This window comes from Dermacentor albipictus, chromosome 6 (genome assembly GCF_038994185.2).
Source record: "Dermacentor albipictus isolate Rhodes 1998 colony chromosome 6, USDA_Dalb.pri_finalv2, whole genome shotgun sequence".
In the NCBI taxonomy this organism is placed as follows: domain Eukaryota; kingdom Metazoa; phylum Arthropoda; class Arachnida; order Ixodida; family Ixodidae; genus Dermacentor; species Dermacentor albipictus.
Genome location: NC_091826.1, coordinates 110,595,881 through 110,615,163, shown reverse-complemented (window position 1 = coordinate 110,615,163; position 19,283 = coordinate 110,595,881). Strand labels below are relative to the sequence as shown.

At 43.7% G+C, this 19,283-nt stretch overlaps 1 protein-coding gene across 1 annotated transcript in view; it reads left to right on the top strand.

Moving 5' to 3' along the window:
* The window catches only part of LOC135913302 (uncharacterized), a 91,438-nt gene that overhangs the window by 49,167 nt on the left and 22,988 nt on the right, over positions 1-19,283 (top strand). The window contains exons 13-16 of the mRNA XM_070541241.1: positions 543-699; positions 3,759-3,880; positions 9,990-10,134; positions 12,339-12,539. Of these exons, the coding sequence (XP_070397342.1) occupies positions 543-699; positions 3,759-3,880; positions 9,990-10,134; positions 12,339-12,539 (625 nt within the window). The remainder of the gene's footprint in view (positions 1-542; positions 700-3,758; positions 3,881-9,989; positions 10,135-12,338; positions 12,540-19,283) is intronic.

Sequence of the window (19,283 nt, the reverse complement as noted above, 5' to 3'; positions counted from 1 at the left end):
TACAAACAAACAGAAAGGGAACATGAAATAAACTACGCCATATGAGCAGTGTCAACTGACCTCTAAAATTAAAACGCCTCCCATCTAAATCTGTAGCGCTGGAAGAATTGAGCGGAGGTCACTAGGCCATTTCAGACGCCTCCACTACAGGTTACCACTAAAAGACGTATAGCTTCCTCATTTTGAGGATTCACTGACCCCGTTGTCTTGTCTTCCTCTTCAACGAAGAAACTTGGCTGGGTGCTATTTTGCCCCGATCGCAGAGATCAGGAAGTTCTGTTTACAGCGTGAATATTTCGAACGCATAGGAAACACTCTGTGCCGAATTGAATTTCTTTGGGTAGGTTATTCTACGCTCTTGGCTCGAATAGCGTTTGATATTTGTCATTGCATCCAATTATTACTGCTGCCCTCTCCGGTCGTTACCTAATGAGGGTAATTCGGTCGAGCAGGTGCATGCGTGTTGTCTTTGTGCCGGTTGAAGCCCGTGAAAGAATTCGTTTTTCACGTGCATTTTTTTTTTTACATTTTCAATCCAACAGAACACGTAGCCGCACGGCTGCGGCATCGAAGGACTCCTCCGTGAAACGTCATTTGCACAAGTTGTTTACGAAGAGAATTTTCCATTACGGCTACATCAACACCGACACCGAATTCTTCAACAAAGAAGGGATGGTTGAGTCGCTGCAAATACTAAAGGTATGTATATGAGCTTTTCGCAAAACAAAAGTGAGAAATGAAGTTTGCTTAAGTGCAAACTGGAAGCGCGTGATTTGTCTTCACGGTTGCAAATAGGGATGTGCGAATATTCGAAAGTTCCCAATAACTAATCAAATAGTGCCGTATTTGATGCGGTCTTCGAATCGAAAAGTCAGTATTCTCAAAAGTTAATGTTTATGTAATACTTTTCAAAAATCTCAAAACGGCAACTGCGCCCAAACAAATATAACATCGGAAAAAAGTACGGCAAGTCCCCCCCCCGCCTCCGCCAAGGGCATAGTATAGACATAGAACAAGTGGACTTCCGTATTGGAGCAGGCTGCGCGTGACTTGGGTAGCCATACTTTACCAGCTGTGCCGCGGTCATTCGCGCTGTGGTCATCGAAGCAACCACTTGTTTGGGTCTCATGCTCTATTTGTGCTTTTAATAAACAATGCTGCATAAGGCACTGTGTCATGGAAACTTGATAAGTTTTAAGAATACTGGGATGTGAACGTGCGATATTATATGTCATAATGGCTGTTCATTATTCGAAAATTATTCAATTCGCTCTTGACAAATTGCTATTCCGCACCCCTAGTAGCAAACGATATATATAAATATATATATATATATATATATATATATATATATATATATATATATATATACCTTAATGTTTGCAGCATGTGTTAAGGTATTGCACCATTTGCTGCAGCATTTACTGCCGAAGGGCCAAATATGGTAAAATAGGGTCATGGCCGTGTGGTTACGTACGTGTGTTGCGCTTGAGTGATTGAAAATTATTCTCTCTTAGCGCTTAAATATAGCCTCTTTGACCGTGCGGCCAAAGGGTGGAACTATAACGAAAAGGCTTTTACAAAAAGACTGCTGCAAGAGCAGCGGCAGGCAAAATGAAAATCCTTACATTGAAATGAACAGGCAATGCCATGGATTACAAATCATAGTGCAATGATGCTCTGCCGATGCGTTTTACAGTTATATATTTGCTAAATTCCCGCTGTCCGATTTATTGTCCGAGGAGCAGCGATAAGGACCTTCTTCCACCAGTGATGATACTGCATCTACGGTGCGTTGTGACGGAGTAATTCTAGCGCAAAATGATTAAAGCGATAAGCTGCTTAGAATTTTCGCGTCGATGGGCAGTTGCTTCTGCCATGCATTCCCATCAGAATGTCAACTTGGAAGTATAGAAACATGGGAGTTTTTCAGGCAATCACACACAGTACATTGATTACTACGCAGGCTTGTATGCTCTTTTTAATGTGTTCTGACGCTTAAAGTTTACTGTTCCTAGTGACACATGTCATTGGGGCCCTATTCATAAAACAAGACCAGAGTAGTGCAAATATTCCTTTCGTTATTATTGATACCTTTCCGATCAAAGACTACTCACGACAAGTCATTCCTTGTGAAAAAGTAGTCAGAGTACCATTCAGACCTCTGCATTAGCCTTAAAATATAAACAAATGAAAATAATTATTTACATAACTACTGCCGTTCTTACACTTCAATGTATTTCTTGATTGGCCGGATTTTAGGCCACCGTCGTTCACGACAATAGTCAGTGTGACAATGGTACAACTACCGCGACTGTGACCAATCGCGGATGGTATTTTCGCAAGTGTTTTGTGAATTACCTACAAGTGTTTTACGCGTGACTTAAACAGGCGTGCTATGCAATAGTATTTGCACGGCTTTCTTTATTGGCGCTCATTGAAAAGGTTGGCGCGTGAAATAATCACCAAATAAGAAGCCATATCATACAGAGCGCCTCAGCTAAATTTAGCTAAGGTTTAAATATATGCCGATACACTTTAGTGGGACGTGACCAAATGCATTTTGTTGGTTGTTGCAGGAAACAAGGCACACGATTTTTGTATAAATAGATAAGTAATCGTGCTTGTAGCAGGGTGATGCCTACCTTATCTAGTTAATTTCTTAGAGTAACCTCTAGACGAACCTTGTCCAGTTTTACAAGGGCGACTCTCGGTTCTCTTCCGCTAAATTCCCTGAACGTCATGATGGACCTATTTTTCTGCAGTATTGATCTCTCCGCCAAAAGAGTTGGGGCTAGCCTCTCACGACTGGAAAGAATGTGCAAGGAGAGCTATTACACACATGAGTCATATTTGGCTAACCCCGTCAGCTGGGTAGCGCGAAGATATAGCATCTGCAGCAACCCCACGTTTATCATGAAAAAAAAAGAAGCATTCTGGCAGAACCAATCTCACGATGAGCGTCGATGTTAATGCGGTTGATTATCATTCGAATAATGCAGCGACACAGCGTCGCCGTCATCGAAACGCATCACGTAGGAAGCGTGTATCGCAGCCGAGCTCCTAGCTCTCTGGTGCTTTACCCTGCACATGGTGCGCCATCTGGTGACGCCGTCGCGAACTCCGCGCGATGCCTCCGAGATTCGCGGCTCGCCGGTGTGCGGAAGAACTGTTTCCTCGCTGGCCTCTCATTCGTCATCATCATATCATATTTGGGGTTTTACGTGCCAAAACCACTTTCTGATTATGAGGCACGCCGTAGTGGAGGACTCCGGAAATTTTGACCACCTGGGGTTCTTTAACGTGCACCTAAATCTAAGCACACGGGTGTTTTCGCATTTCGCCCCCATCGAAATGCGGCCGCCGTGGCCGGGATTCGATCCCGCGACCTCGTGCTCAGCAGCCCAACACCATAGCCACTGAGCAACCACGGCGGGTGCTGGCCTCTCATTCGTGACGCAGCGCGCTATGTTGTCGGATTCCTGCGCTTGAAAATTTTCTATGGCGTGGTTTTGATTCCTCCCAGCACCAAAGTATTTGACGTTCTTATTCTTTCTTTCGTAGAAAACTGCCTGAATAACGTTTGATAAGGACAGCATACATATACGTATCGAAAATTGAGTGAAGTTTCCTATAGAATGCTAATCGCAATAGAAAAATCCGGATAGACGTGCTCAGTTACAACTGCTGACTTATGGGCAGCACTAAAGGTAGTCCAAGAGCGCTGACTGATTTTCGTAAAAATTAATAATTCCCAGCGGCTCACGAGTTACTTGGAAGACCGGAAGACCCCTGAGCGCCCGATCTACACCGTAATGGCGTCGGCATGGGATCAGTTCTTTGATATAGTCTCGGCTTCGAAAGCGGCAGAGGCGTTCAGGTAAGCGAGCTTACTTTTTTGCATAAAACAAGACTTTAGGTCAGTGTGCGAAGATAATGCAAGAATGAACAAAAAATGTTTTTAGCCAGTGCAGCGTTTTCATCACGTATCCACACTTCTAGTTGCGCCAGGGCCTCACTCAAGTGGTAATCTGCATCACGGCCCTCTGTGAGATGCAGGTGCGCGCCTTAAGACTTCAGCATTTGGTTTTCCCCATTATTTGTTTTTGTCAAGAAAACTAGGAATATCAATCAAGTGAACGTGAAGGTTCCAACTCCTTGGGACACTTCTCTGGCGTTGCTGTAAAATTTGGAGAATTTCAGATCGAGGTTAGGGAATTTTTTTGCACTTAATAATTTTTTATTTATTTTATTTATTTATTTCATACTGCAGACCTAAAACAGGTCCAAGCAGGGTGGTTAAACATAACAATATTACAATGCATTATTCAATCAAGTGAGGTGGTAAGATACAACAGTAATACAATGAGTCAATCAATTGAAACAGGCAACAACGCGTTATTCCAGTCTGTTATAGTTCGGGGGAAAAAAGAATACTTGAATACATCCGTTCCTGCAAAATAAGGTGTTAGTGAATTGGGATGATGGTGTCGAGTAAGCCTAGACGTTGTACTGAACAGATACGATGCAGGATTAATTGATAAGTCTCCATTAAAAAGCATGGTAAGAAATCGAATTCTTAAGTGTTGCCTTCTCTGCTGAAGGACTTCAATGCCATTATCACGCATTATTCGTGAGGGGGAATCATAGCGAGAGAATTTAGAATATATGAATCATACGGCTTTTTTCTGTACCCTTTCGAGACATTTAATATTTTCTTTAGTAAACGGGTCCCAAACAACACATGCATATTCAAGTTTAGGTCTAATTAATGAATAATAAGCAAGCAGTTTTACATTAGGTGGGGAATTTCTAAGTTTATGCCGCAAAAAGTATAATTTACGCAAGACTGAAGAACAGATATTATCAATGTGTAAATTCCATGATAAGTTGGTAGTAATTGTGACGCCCAAATACTTATATTTTGTTACTTCCTGCAGGGCCAACGAACCTAATGTGTAACTGAAGGTTAGTGGAGCTTTCTGACGAGTGAAGCGAAGAAAGACAGTCTTTTCAGCGTTAAGCCGCATTCCCCATATTTTGCACCAATCAGTAATGCCAGCTAGAGAAGCATTTAAATCAGTTTGATCATTGGTTGAAGTGATTTCCCTAAAAAGCACACAGTCGTCAGCAAACAACCTAATTTGCACGCTGGGATGGATTGAAGTAGTAATATCATTTATATAGAGTAAAAAGAGCAGTGGCCCTAGGACACTTCCTTGAGGAACTCCCGAAGTGACCCGAAGACAGCCAGACTGTTGCTGATTAATTTCCACGAACTGGCGGCGATTTGTTAGGTAGTTTGCTATCCATGCGATTAATATTTCAGGGAGCTGAAAATGTCTAAGTTTTATTATTAATTGGTCATGTGGAACTGTACCAAAGGCTTTGCTAAAATCAGGAAATACGGTGTCAATTTGACCATGAATTACGGTGACAAGTTGTGTAACTGTTGAATAGCCTTTTCTAAATCCGTGTTGAAAATTAGACAGTATCGAATGTTTATCTAGAAATTCGGTAATCTGATTGGCAATAATATGTTCAATTAGTTTGCAACATGAGGATGTTAATGATATTGGCCGGTAATTTTCTAACAATGAACAGTCGCCCTTCTTGAATACGGGTACAACTCTGGCTACCCTCCAGTCATCCGGTAATTTTCCAGCAGGCAACGAAGCATGAAATATAATAAGAAGGAACCTTGCTATAGTTTCAGCATAACGTTTCAAAAAAATGTTCGGAAGGTTGTCAGGACCGCAAGAAGATTTAGTTTTTAAGTTAACTAGCATCGAAACTAAGCCAGGGTATGAAATAAAATTAGCTTCGGATGGGTGAAACGTTTTGTCTGTAGGTGAACTAATGCGAGAGTTAGAAAATACACTATGAAAATAATAATTGAAGTGACTCGCAATTTCCCTGTGATCGGTAATGATTGAACCATCGATGCAGATTTGTGCTACTGGCTTCTTTTTTTCGCTCAAGTAATTCCAGAACTTTTCGGGCTGTTCAACAATAAATTTTGGTAGTACTATTTTGAAATAGTGTTCCTTCGAGGTGCATACTGCACGCGCAAGGTTTTCTTTCATTTCTTTACCTCGATCAGGTTGTAAACGTGTTTTCTTTAACCTTTTTATCTTGCGGGTCATGTGGATAATATCACGTGTCATCCACGGTGTGTGTTTGCGGACTAGTTTGCACTTATCAGGCACAAATTTATCAATACACAAATTACACATGTTCTTAAAACGGTGCCATAATGAAAAAGTTGGCACTGCAATTGCTCAACCATTATGATAATGATGAGAAATACAGCAACTTCAAATGCATTAGTAGTCTGCGCTGCAAATTTATTCCCACACCTAGAGTATTTTTTATATTTTAATATGCGCAGTTCACTTCGCATTTCCTCGCTCCTTCATATTTTTGCGATATTGCGCTTAGCTTTGCAGCCTCTTACATGTATTCTCAATTAAGCATCTTAATTCATAGTTTTATATATGTGACGCTATTGCTGTTTTTAACATATTTGTGAAGCTTGTGGTACAAAGCTGAATATACAAGAATGCATATCAAAAAATAATAAACCGTGCCAATTCGGTTACTCTGAGTTTCAAGGTGTGTAAAACCCCGGAACATGCAAAGGCGGTTTTCAGGGCAGAGTAAAATAACACATTTGGGGTATTTGTATGGGGCATTGTTAGAAAATATTTTTGTAAGGAAATCACAAAAATCTTTTCGGTCTTTCTACAGAAAATTTACAGACAATGTGCCACCGAGTCTGCAAAAGACGTACACACACTCAGCATACATTGTGACGCGGCCTCTACCACCTCCCTACTACGAATTGGTGCATGTTTTTATACTGCAAATACTGCATGAAGCATCTGTAGTCACAGGATGCAGAAAGTGTGCGGAAATTCTGCAGAACGTACACTGTAATCAGATATAATTAGGCCATATGATGAGAGTAAACTGCATGTCTTTTGGCGATTTCCCTCCTGCGAGTTGAGCTCACTCGCATACACGGGAACAAAAAAAAAAGGGACCAACACGGCACATCCGTGAGTCCCCATTGTAATACTTACATATAAGACTGGACGACAATGTCAAACGTTGCGATCGGAACAAACTAACCAAGACAAATAACTACAATATACTCATGAGAAACGTGGATGACCACGCCACATTAACACTTGACAAGGGCCAAATGCGTAATTACGAAAGACATCCGGTAGCACACGTGAACTAGACACCGAACAAGGAGAAACCATAGGGGTGTAGATAGTCATAATTTGTGTATCTCATAACGGTCTCGTCAAAAGCTGTGTGGCAGCATTAATTATGACCCCTGTTTGCGCTGACGAAATCTGTCTCTTAAAAATGCGCTTAAGGCGTAAATCAATACAGGACATAAGCTGTAGGCAGTTTATTTTTTTTTTTCGTCTCGTTCCTGCAATCAAAGTAAGCGCGAACTTCCTATTTCCTAAAAAGGTGATCAATTCTGAGGCTCTGCCTAAGCTGCACAATTTATTACAATATGTCGTGACTGAGTTGGCCGGTATGAAGCTGATATTTCGGTAAAAAAGTTTGGACACAACATAAAAGAAGTTTGCAAGTCTGTACAGTACCTCCGAAACACGGCATGTGTAATGTCATTCACAGTAAATGACATTCATACCGAATGTCATTGCAATCATGCATTCCCTGTATACACAGGTGTGCGAAATGGCATTCCCGATTGATGGCAATGTCTGTCGGCACCTTGCGCACACGGGCAATCGGCATGCGTGCTTTCAGGTTGTGATTCGCCCTGCAAAAAGGTGGTCTTCCCGCCCTTTCAGCAGCGCACGCTTCTCGTCGTCAGTCCAGTGCGCTTTTTTGCTTCTCATTTTCCACTGACGAAGCTGCAGAGTTGGCTTCCGTAGTGGGCGGATAAGCTTTTACGCGGCACCACTTTGAAAACAATGAGCAGAAATTATTCACTCTTGCTGTCAACTATCTGCTGATGATTACATCAGATATACCATTGCTCTTCCAACCAGACGTTGCCACTCCCTCAACCTAAAGCCTTTCTTTGCACGTACTAACATGTTCCAACACAGTTATTTCCCGAGGGTTGTCAGGTGCTGGAATGAATTACCCGGTTCTGTTCGTGAATTGACACCGCGTGATTTTGTAGAAGCACTAGTGCGATAAGACTGTTCCCCTTGTTGTTGTTTTTAGTATTATCTATAGTGTTCAACTGCTTTTGTTTCGGTTATGTTTACTGTACTCCACTCCTGCGATAGCCCTGAATAGGGCTGCAGTATTTGGAAATAAATAAAAATAAATAAATAAATAAAATGAAAACAAAACAAATGAGCGTTTGCAAACATGGCCGACTGGAGGTCATATAGCGTGCACTTGGAGACTGGGAACAAGAATTGAGCTGCACACAAACGACTTCAACTATCGTGCTGTACGTCATAAAATTATTACAGCTCATAACACCAATTATGACAACCTTTGCTGTAACTACATTTCGTTTTAGGTTATCGATTTCGTAAATTTTTGCCAAGCCCCTGTAGTCAAGACTACATAAGTCGCCCTTGCATGACTTAGGGAAATTCGTTGAATGGGTGAATAGCGTTAGCTGCGAATCTAATTTAGCATGCCCGTGTAGAAGCAATAAAAATAGCATCGAGACATAATCTCATTGGCTGCGAATGACATTACACGTGCCGTGTGACAGGGGTATGATGGTGTTCTCACGTCAGCTGTGACCTCTTCGTCCTTTATTTTCAATGCATAACGTTCAACCGTAGGAGATGGGCCTCAATCCTGTCGACCAGTGCCCTGACGCCGTGCGGATTCCCTGCGACATCAGGTCTCAACTGCACATCGCGCCCCTTCCCCGCAATATGCACCCCGCAAACAACGTCGGCAGACGTCGGGCCAGGGCTACAGCTCTACTCGAGCATGTCCGCAATAACCACATTGAGGCAAGCTTCGTGGATGCCGCGGCATATGTCAAACAAGAGGCATTCGCCATCTCCATCGTAGACTCCAATTCAAGGCTCACTTGCTGCGCTACGGTACGCACTTCGAGGCCCGTGTTAGCCGAACAGGTTGCAATCGCGCTGGCTGTGCTCGATGGTCGCAGAGAGGCAATATATAGTGATTATAAGGCAGCCATTAAGGCCTACCAAACCGGTATGGTCTCCCCCCAGGCCCTCCGCATTCTCCAAAGCGCCAAAAGTATCTCTCCGCATTCTCTCATTTGTTTTCTCGCTCACTTGGGGTCGATAGAGGGTTCTCCCTCTAACCCTAACGAGGGCGCACACGAGGCCGCGCGAGGACTCACTGACCGCGCCGCCTCAGCAGTCCCCCTACCCCGCGGGGAACCCTTGCTTACGTTTAATGGAATCACCACACACTAGTCAAGACGGGCATTCCCCCTCCCGCACCCCGCCTTATGCAGGGCGCGGGCGGTTACCCTTCGACATTTAAAAGCCCATGCGTACCCAAACCTTGCGGTTTTTCATGCCATATACCTTGAAAGATATCCCAGTGCGGGCTGCCCTGCCTGTGGACTAAGGGCAGCATTGGACCATGTGTTGTGGGAGTGTGAAGCCATCGGCTCCTCCTTCAGCGGCTCCTCCTTCAGCGGCTCCGCCATCGGCTCCTCCTTCAGCGCTCTTGGGCAGCCCCGAACTCAACGACCAAACCCTGGCCGTCCAGAGTGCCCGCGATCGGGCCGTCAAGCTCGGCTTGGCGGTTCCTACGTGGGACTAGCCGGGTGGCGCGGGGTCTCCCATGCGTCTTCTCTGGACCGAAATGAAGTTACTTCACTCAACCGTAGTTGACAAAATTTGTAACCAAACGTAACAATGTAGGTTTTTATACATGCTGATAATTGTGAGCATCAAGTGAACTTGATAAAGAAGTTGAATGAAGGATTCATCTAATGCTTCGCAGCTCACCACACTGTTTCAATTCTTTTTTTTTAGGACCGTGCTTATGCCGGATCTATTCATCTCGAAAGCGCACCTATACGATCCGGACAGCCATTTTAACGCCTGCAGAATTTTGCCACCGAATCTACTGAGAGTACCACAGGATCTTAAGACCAAATACGTCTACTACATCAACTTGGTGAGAAAGCTTCAATACCACATTCCCCTGTATTATGGTCAGAATAAAGGCAGAATATCTGAAGTATATAATCCGCGTAATAATAACTTAACAGTCTCTCGTAATGGCTACATGGATTTTGTAGTAGAAATAGGAGCCGTATTCAAAAATGCTACGCTTACACTCGATTCACTTTATACTTTTTGTAGTGCATGAGTTGAGCAGGGACATCGTGAAGTTATTGTGACTTCTGCTATGACTTACAGCTCATGCGGCACACGGAAGCGTAACCCTCGATATATGTTTTGGTTGTTGAGACTGTTCTTTCTTTTCTCTCTTTTTTTTGGGGGGGGGAGAGGCGCGCAATTTGAGGCAATACATTGCAGAGTTCTAGGGGGCGCCTGCTTTCTCAATTGAGAAACTATACTTTATATGAGCACGTTTTTACACAATAGAACTTAGAAGCAGCTTCATACTAGGAGGATGACAAGGTCTGGCACGCTACGCAGTATTGATTCTCATGTGATCACCTGAGTATCTCCTTCGGTATGACTGTTATACGCGTGAGCCTATATTGCCCCGTTTTTGAAGGTTCGCGATGCGGGTGTACGAAGCTCGGCGATAGAAGTTCGCACAACCCCAAGAATGAGGTGAGCCGCGCAGCTGTCACGGGGGACGATCGATGGCGCAGATAAGAACAGGCAAGCGGCGCTGCGGATGACGTCATCGGCTCACCTAACACTGCCAGGAGTGCATGGCTTCAGCGCTAGATACAATTCGCGGCTCGGAGAGGCGCATAGTCTCTTCTGCATCGGCGCTTGGAAAGAAAAGAAAAATTCAAAATAAAATTATAGGGTTTTACGTGCCACACCCACGATCCGATTATGAGGAACGCCGTAGTGGGGGACTCCAGAAATTTTGACCACCAGGGTTTCCTTAACGTGCACCTAAATCTAAGTACGCGGGTGTTTTCGCTTTCCCCTCTCCCATCGAAATGCGGGCCGCCGTGGCCGGGATTCGATCCCGCGACCTCGTGCTTAGCAGGTCAACACCATAGCCACAAGTGGAAAGAACAGTCGGTGCTCCATTGCTGTGAAGTAGTCTAAACGGAGCGGGTGCTTCTCATGATCTTGCAGCTTAACGATGAGCTTAGAAGGACTGACATGCAACGCCAGCGCCGTCTAGAAGTCTAGAACAACGTTAGTTTACCTACGCCGAAGTCGTCGCTTTAGTCGGAAGATGAAGAAGCACCAGCAGCGGATCCTACTAAATGAGATGTGAAACAAAACAGTCATTTAATATTCGAAGTAATTGTGCTATATTGAAGTGGGCTGAAAAATAACAGAAATACTTAGGGGAACAATAACATGAACAATCAGAGAATTATTAGATAAACAATGACAGCAGAAATGAGAGAAAGTACGCTAACGCTAAATGCGAGCTCACTTCGTGCAACGAAGGTCGTTTTTTTTTTATTATGCCCTTATAAGCGTCATTGAAGAAGTGATATTTGCAGAGCCTCTGGCATTATAATGTGACAACCGAGAATGATGTCATAATTAGCGTGAATAAGCGCATTATGCAAAGGTGACCCAGCTGCGCTCAGTAAAAGCGAAGAAAATTTTGCTTATATGAATGCCCCGTTTGTATCGATACTATGTTTCTATAACGATGCATCCCGTTGTAGGCTTATGAATATGGGATTTCTATACTTCCCTCTCAAAGGTGGTGGCGTCTCCCCCGTTTTATGTGTTGGCCGGTGCAGCTGTGGTTATGTGGAGCTGTTGGACGCATGCCAGAAATCAAAACCATTAAAGAGGAGAGAAATGAAAAAAAAAGTACATTCCTGGGATCATAATGAGGCACGCCTTACTGGGGAACTGCGGATTAAGCTTGACCAGCTGGGGTTCTCTAATGTGCACCCAATGTGCCGAGCACGAACGTTATCCTTACCGCATTCTGACCCCGTTGGGATGCGTCCATGCAGCCACGATGGAACCCGTGAGCCCAAGTTTGGCAGCGCAACGCCAACGCCACGGACCTATACCGCGCTGTGTTATATAAACGAAGTTTGGAGCTCGAGAATAACTGGGTCGAGTCTACTATAACTGCTTTGTCGATACCGACCACCATCGACTTTGCGTAGCAATGCGAGGGCGTGAATGATAACGCCTAATCACGTGACATCTACAACCCCTCTCTACACCGCGGCAACACGTGCGCAGTTTACTGCAATCAGGCACGCCGGCGACCTGGACAAGATGCGGAACAAGGGCGTGAAGACGGCGGCGCTGTCCGTTTCCGTGGGTCTGTACGGCCGCTGGTACTACGTGCACACCGACTCATGGAAGCGGGTGAAGAACTACGCCCCTGGTGACGCCTGCGCCCAGAAGGAAAATAGGCACCAGCTCGCTGGCATCGCCAAGGTACGTCTGCGCACCCGCAATTACACCGAAGTGCGACTCCTGGGTGCTTGGAAGGACGCGAATGTATTGTGTCCAATAAACGAACTCCGGTTGACCACATTACCTTATGTTTTCACTGGCCGTGGCCTATCTATCTATCTATCTATCTATCTATCTATCTATCTATCTATCTATCTATCTATCTATCTATCTATCTATCTATCTATCTATCTATCTATCTATCTATCTATCTATCTATCTATCTATCTATCTATCTATCTATCTATCTATCTATCTATCTATCTATCTATCTATCTATCTATCTGTCTGTCTGTCTGTCTGTCTGTCTGTCTGTCTGTCTGTCTGTCTGTCTGTCTGTCTGTCTGTCTGTCTGTCTGTCTGTCTGTCTATCTATCTATCTATCTATCTATCTATCTATCTATCTATCTATCTATCTATCTATCTATCTATCTATCTATGCAACCATGTTTGAATTCATGAATAGTGTCTGATTTAAGCGCAGAACGTTGAGAGGTGACAATTTAGACCTGTCACAATTCATCAGTAATTTCCCTTGGAAATTTTGATTCTTTTGGCACGATGGCGGCCCACAATGGGACACACATAACAATACACGCATTACGTAGCAGCCACGTTTATTTATTATTTACTTACTACAGAATCCTGCATTCGCTCCATGGAGATAGAGCGGAGGGAATGTGAATAATATGTATGTATATATATTTTTTTAATTCGAGCACGTTCGTAAGGAAATAAAGGAAATGCAAAATTTACTCCAATCGCGTCACTAAAGAATAACTTTCTGCTTTTTCGACATCATTTGCAAAAAGAAAAGCGTTTTGTTCACTAATTAAACCAATTACATGATTAACTTCTCTGTTACGAATTTTAAGCCAAGTTCTTGTACTGTAACATTGAAGGGGATTCACTACAGTCTAGTTCCGTGTTTCTACTTTGGAAACGGCCATGGAAACCGAAAATATCTGGCATCTGGCAAATTCCTTCAATTTAGTCGATTACGCACGCCGCCCCGTAAAGCGCGAGTCGCAGTGACGTAGCGCAGCCGGATGTGACGCAGCGGGGCGGCGTGAAATGAAGCTGGGCCGTACGGCGCGATAAATCAGTGCGGCCGACCCCTGCTCCCGAAGCGGCGGATGCATGCAATCGGCAGCTGTGCACAGGAGCAGTCGGATTAAGAACGGGGGCCGCTTCACTTTACGCAACGTTTTTTTACGTCACAAAGGATTCGACAGAGAGTCGCGTTACGAGGCACCGCGCTCGTAATCAGATAATTTAAATTTGACGCCAGCGACTTCAATCTACATAGCCGTTTTGACACATGTAAGCACTAGACTAGACTAATGCGATGGTTTCCTTCAACTGGCGATTACAAACATGTGTCGCAAGACTTGAAACTAAGCTATTTAGCGGAATTAGTTTGCTAGTAAATAATGTAAAATATAGTAGTAAATATATAGTAGTGAATATCGCAAATATAGTAAAAAGAATGTTAGGCGTAACGTTAAGAGACAGAAAGAGAGCGGTGCGGATCAGAGAGCAAACGCGTGGATATCCGATATCTTAATTGAGATTAAGAAAAAAAAATGGAGCTTTACTGGTCATCTAATGCGTAGGTTACATAACCGATGGACCATTAGGGTTACAGAATGGGCGCCAAGAGAAAAGAAGTGCAGTCGAGGACGGCAGAAGGCTATAGGCGGGAAGGTGAAATTATGAAATTCGCAGGCAGTAGTTGGAACCGGTTGGGGCAGGACAGGGTAATTGGAGATCGCAGAGAGAGGCCTTCGTCCTGCAGGGGACATAAAACAGTCCAATGATTCTGATGCTGCTGCTGATGATGACGCATGCCGTAGAATGTACCCGACTCATCCCAAACAATACCATAAAATACGAAGAAAACATCTGATTTCCAAGCATTCCCCCATTCCCGGGCACTATTTCCTGCAATTTTAAAGCACAAATATACGGGCGACTGCGCGTTTCCAAAACAACTTGGACTCAGCCGACGTGACGGTACGCTACATACACAGCGGTGGTCACAACACAGGCCACCATGCTAGAAGCTTGCAGAACGCCTTCTGCTCGCACGCAAGACAAATACGTGCATGCAAAGGCTGTTTTCAGTCGTTCAGAAGACAAATATTCAAGTTCCTGGTTTTTGAGCTCTTTTGGGCGTTTTGCCGGCGCAAGCACCCCACTCCCGTGTTATCACTCTTGGCAATCGCTCGTCGCGTTTTCGACAAGCGCGAGCACCGAAAGAAAGTATATATTGCGGGGCCATAGAAAGCGTCACAAACTTGTCTCACTGGAATTCAGTACACGCCAACTGTTACACTATGCAGAAATTATCATGTATGCCGATGATACATGCATTGTATCAACAGCCAAAAATCTTAGAGAATTGGCGGCAAAAGCTAACGCTGAGCTCGACAGAACTTCCAAATGGTTTTTGGCCAACAAGATTACCGTCAATACTTGAAGAAGAAAATATGTTATGTTCCATTCTCCACACACAAAAAAAGAAAGATCTGTACTGCCAAAGTAGAACTATTTATTATTAGCTGCCTTGTGGGACAAAATAATTCATATATATACCTTGGTGTAGTTTTTGATAAGTATATGCACTGGCAAGAACACATCAGTGATGTTGGCTCCAAAATAGCACCCGGATGCTATTTTTCCACTAATGTGTTCGTGCCAGTGCATATACTTATCAAAAACTACACCAAGGTATCTACATGAATTATTTTGTCGCAGAAGGCAGCTATTAATAAATAGTTCTACTTCGGCAGTACAGATCTTTCTTTTTGCAGAAACATGGAACTATTTTGAAATCAATATATTGCGGATTGTTTATTTTGCCTTAATTCTATACCGTATTGAAACTTGGGGATGCATTTTTAAAACGTATATTTATCCCATAAGAATATAACAAAAACGTGCAGTTAGAATAATGACACAGTCTACTTACACCGCTTCAAGCAAGCCTTTCTTTTGAGAGCTCAGAATTTTACCGTTTTATCAGCTACGCGACTTACGAATTGCACAGATTGCATATAACGTCGTAATGTTTAGCCATCCCTGTCCGGCTGCTCTGTTTCAGGCATCAGCCCGCCCCACTATATATGTCACAATAGGTAACTTTAATCTTCCTCCCAGTAGCAACATTTATGGTCAAAGGGTACTAGAATTTGCTGGCGTAGAAATATGGAGCAGTATACCACCAAAAATAAAACATTCTCAAAACTTTTCCTAGGAATTGAAGAATATTATCTGCAATTGCTTTCGCTTACGTGATCTTCTTTTTCATCATTCAGACATTACAGATTACAAACTTACATATTCTGTTTCCCTTCACTGCAACGTCCAAGATTTCAATTGGTATATAACGCAAAGTTTTATTCCGCTTTCTTGTACCATCTTGAATCCCGATGTCTTTTTTCACTTCTTAGTTTCTTTCCTTCTACACTGCATGACACAGCATTCCATATTTTCTCACACGTGCAAAAAGCTTTACTGTGACTCTGAAGTCTATGCATGCCCTGTGTATATAAAAAAAAAAAATCTGCCATGCGTGATATTTTTTATTTTTATTTTTTTTCCTAGTGCACTTCAGTTTAGTTCCAGTTTGCTGCAGGGAAAAGCACACCACTTACTTTCCTGTTTCACTCATTGTCATGTTTTTCCTGTTTGTTGTTGTTGCCGGTGTGTGTATATATAAATATATATACACATACATACATATATATATATATATATATGTATGTATGTGTATATATATTTATATATTTATATATATATATATATATATATATATATATATATATATATATATATATATATATATATATATATATATATATAATGTCGGACCTATCACTAGCCTTTGCCTATTTGTCCCGAAAGTTCTTTGTAATGCAGGAGTGGGGGCTAAGATGAGTAATAATAATCAATCAATAAATGAAACTGTCATCCCAACCGAGCTCCTTTTCGCTAATTGTGTCACAACACCAGGTGCGGCCACTGCGCTTCAAAAGTACCACAAAAAGCATCGAAATTAGGTACAATAACGTTGGGGGTCAGAGAAAGCGCCAAAAATTGTCCCAGTAAGATTCGTGTTTCAGAACAACATTCATTTGGGCTAGATGATGCACACTTGAACGAGGAAGGTATAGCGCCAAGTAAGACGATAACGAGAGGGAGAACGACACAGGACAAGCGCCTGTCCTGTGTCGTTCTCCCTCTCGTGGTCGTCTTGGTTGGCGCTGTTCCTTCCTATATAGTTCCAGTAACATTCAGTACACGCGAAACTAACTAGCTGCGTCACACACCCGAGCTCCTTTTCGCTAACTGCGTCAGGAAGCCGGGTGCGGCGAGCGTGGCGTGCCCAGACAACACCGGAATATGTTACAGTAATGTTGGGGCTCACAGAAAGTATCGCAAACATCTCCCAGAATGAGTCATTACCTCAAGTTAACTATGCCAAGATGACCGAGCTGTTTTTCGCGAACTATACGTCACGAGCTTCTGTTCCGTGCCGTAAAAGCCTAAATTGCTTAAAATGCGTCGCAGACAGTCAAACAAAATTTCTCGCCTTTCCGTAGTCCAATTTTGCAGTCGTGCCGTGTCGAAGTGCGGAAGGAACGCAAGAACACGCCGGGATCCCAACAAACAGGCTACATCCAAAAGAGGCGAACACGCGAACTTCACATGCGCAGCCGGCCTCGCTCGCTTCGTCAGCGTGTCTGGCATGCCGTTAGCTTCTGGCTAGGTAACGCAAGGAAAATAAGTCACAAAGTAAAGGTTCGTTCATACGCAAGAACTTTTCATTTTTAGCGTGAAAGAATCAAAAATAAAACGCTGTCTATAAGGTCATTTCGCATCCTTTTTTCTCGATGCGCGCGTCAACTAACGGATGGCGTGAACGCAGAGCTTGACGTGTTTCCTGTTGCCAGTTTTCGCCGTGTCCCCTGTTGAATTTGTTTCTCTGTGGTAGTACTCTGGCAGCAACTTCGTATTGCGCAGCCGTGCGCGACCGTACGGACCATATATTGAAAGCGATCAGCGTTGGGGTGCGCCGACGGCTCATACCTTTGCGCGTGGTGTGTTCTCGCCGCTCAGTTTACGCTAAAGCGATAGACAGCACGAAGGGCACGTCGCTCGGTACTGCTGCCATGTTTCCTCACACCGGCATCTCGACAGCGAGTGTCCGCTGCTTTTATTTCTAGCCGAATTCAATATATAGATTTCGATCTGTATTTGTATTGGGCCTATTTACGTGTAAATATTGTAGCTTCAGGTATTATTTCGCGAGATTTCAAGACATAGCGACGTCGTTTAGGTATGTATATATAGTACGGTGTTAGCACATATGTCGCTTTGTTATTGCCAGTGCACTCATAGTAAAGTTGTGGAGGAACTTCCTACGAGGGCTCACTTCTGCTTCGGCTGCTTAGCAAAGACAGCTGCAAATTTACCTGTATCGGTGCAACACAAGTTTTACTCGTCGGCGATGAATCTCCTTGCAGACATTTCGTACGCCTTTCAGAGACTCGATCATGTTCTGGCGATTAGAATCCGAACGCACGCAAATGCATTTGAGTACATGGGCTTACGTATGTCGAATACAGAACCTTTTTTTTTATGCTTCGGTGGCTTCACGAAGCGTAACGATGTGAGCATCATTTGCCTTATTCAATGTTCAAATGATACCCTCGTGCTATGAAGTATTGCGGAAGGTACGCTGACCTATTTATCATTCGTCAGGCACAGTATATACGATGCCTTTTTTCGCCTTGTTTTTCTTTTATCAATAAAATATTTACTATGTGTCGGTTCGTGAAATCGCTTTAGCGCGAAGCTGATATATGCCTCGCCAGAGTGAGCATCTGAGGACAGATATCTAGCCGCGGCTTAGACAAAACAAGGCACACTGCGTTCTCAAGAAATGAATCGTAGCCGAAGTGCCGTGCCATTTCTTTGTTTCTTTAATGCCAGTGCCTAGCACGTAACAGCGCGTACATATACTGAACAACTCGCTTAGGCAGGTGTAGCAATGCTGCTCCCATGACGAGCACGTTCACATGTGTTCAAAGCCGTTCACCGAATCGAATCAAGCCATGGGTTTAATGTGCCGAGGAAACACATGCGCCATGATGAGAGTACTAGGGGGCTTCGAGTTGATTTCGATCACGTTGGATTGTTGATCACGCGTTCACAACAAGCAAATGGGGATTTTCCCATTACAGCCCCATCAGAATGCGATTGTCGCGGTCTTAAATTTTTGCTGGTCGTAGAGTGGATCTAGCCACGGAGTAAAAGCTGTGGAAAATTTTCCCAAGCGAGTGGTAGTGCGAGGACGTGGGAAAAGGTGCTGTGAGTTTTGGCATCGTGGATGCAGCGACGTGATTGCCAGAATAATCGTTAGTGCCAAGCGAAAATAAGAAAAACATTTAGGGATCCGCTAGAGGGCGATGAAATGGTAGAGGGAAGCGAGGTACTGCACACTGTTGCCTTTCGAATGCCTCAGACCGATGTTGCCATTGCACCGTCCCAGCTGCTTTGAAGCTCAAGTATCTATCCCGCCTTAATAAGGCTTCAGACTATCCAGAAGCGTTAATCGTTCCAACCGCGGAGGTGTATCCTTCGTGATAGAAAATCTGGGCACAGGAAAAGGCTGTCATTCCTGCGAAGCACACACTTTTCCATTGGTTGAAAAAGATT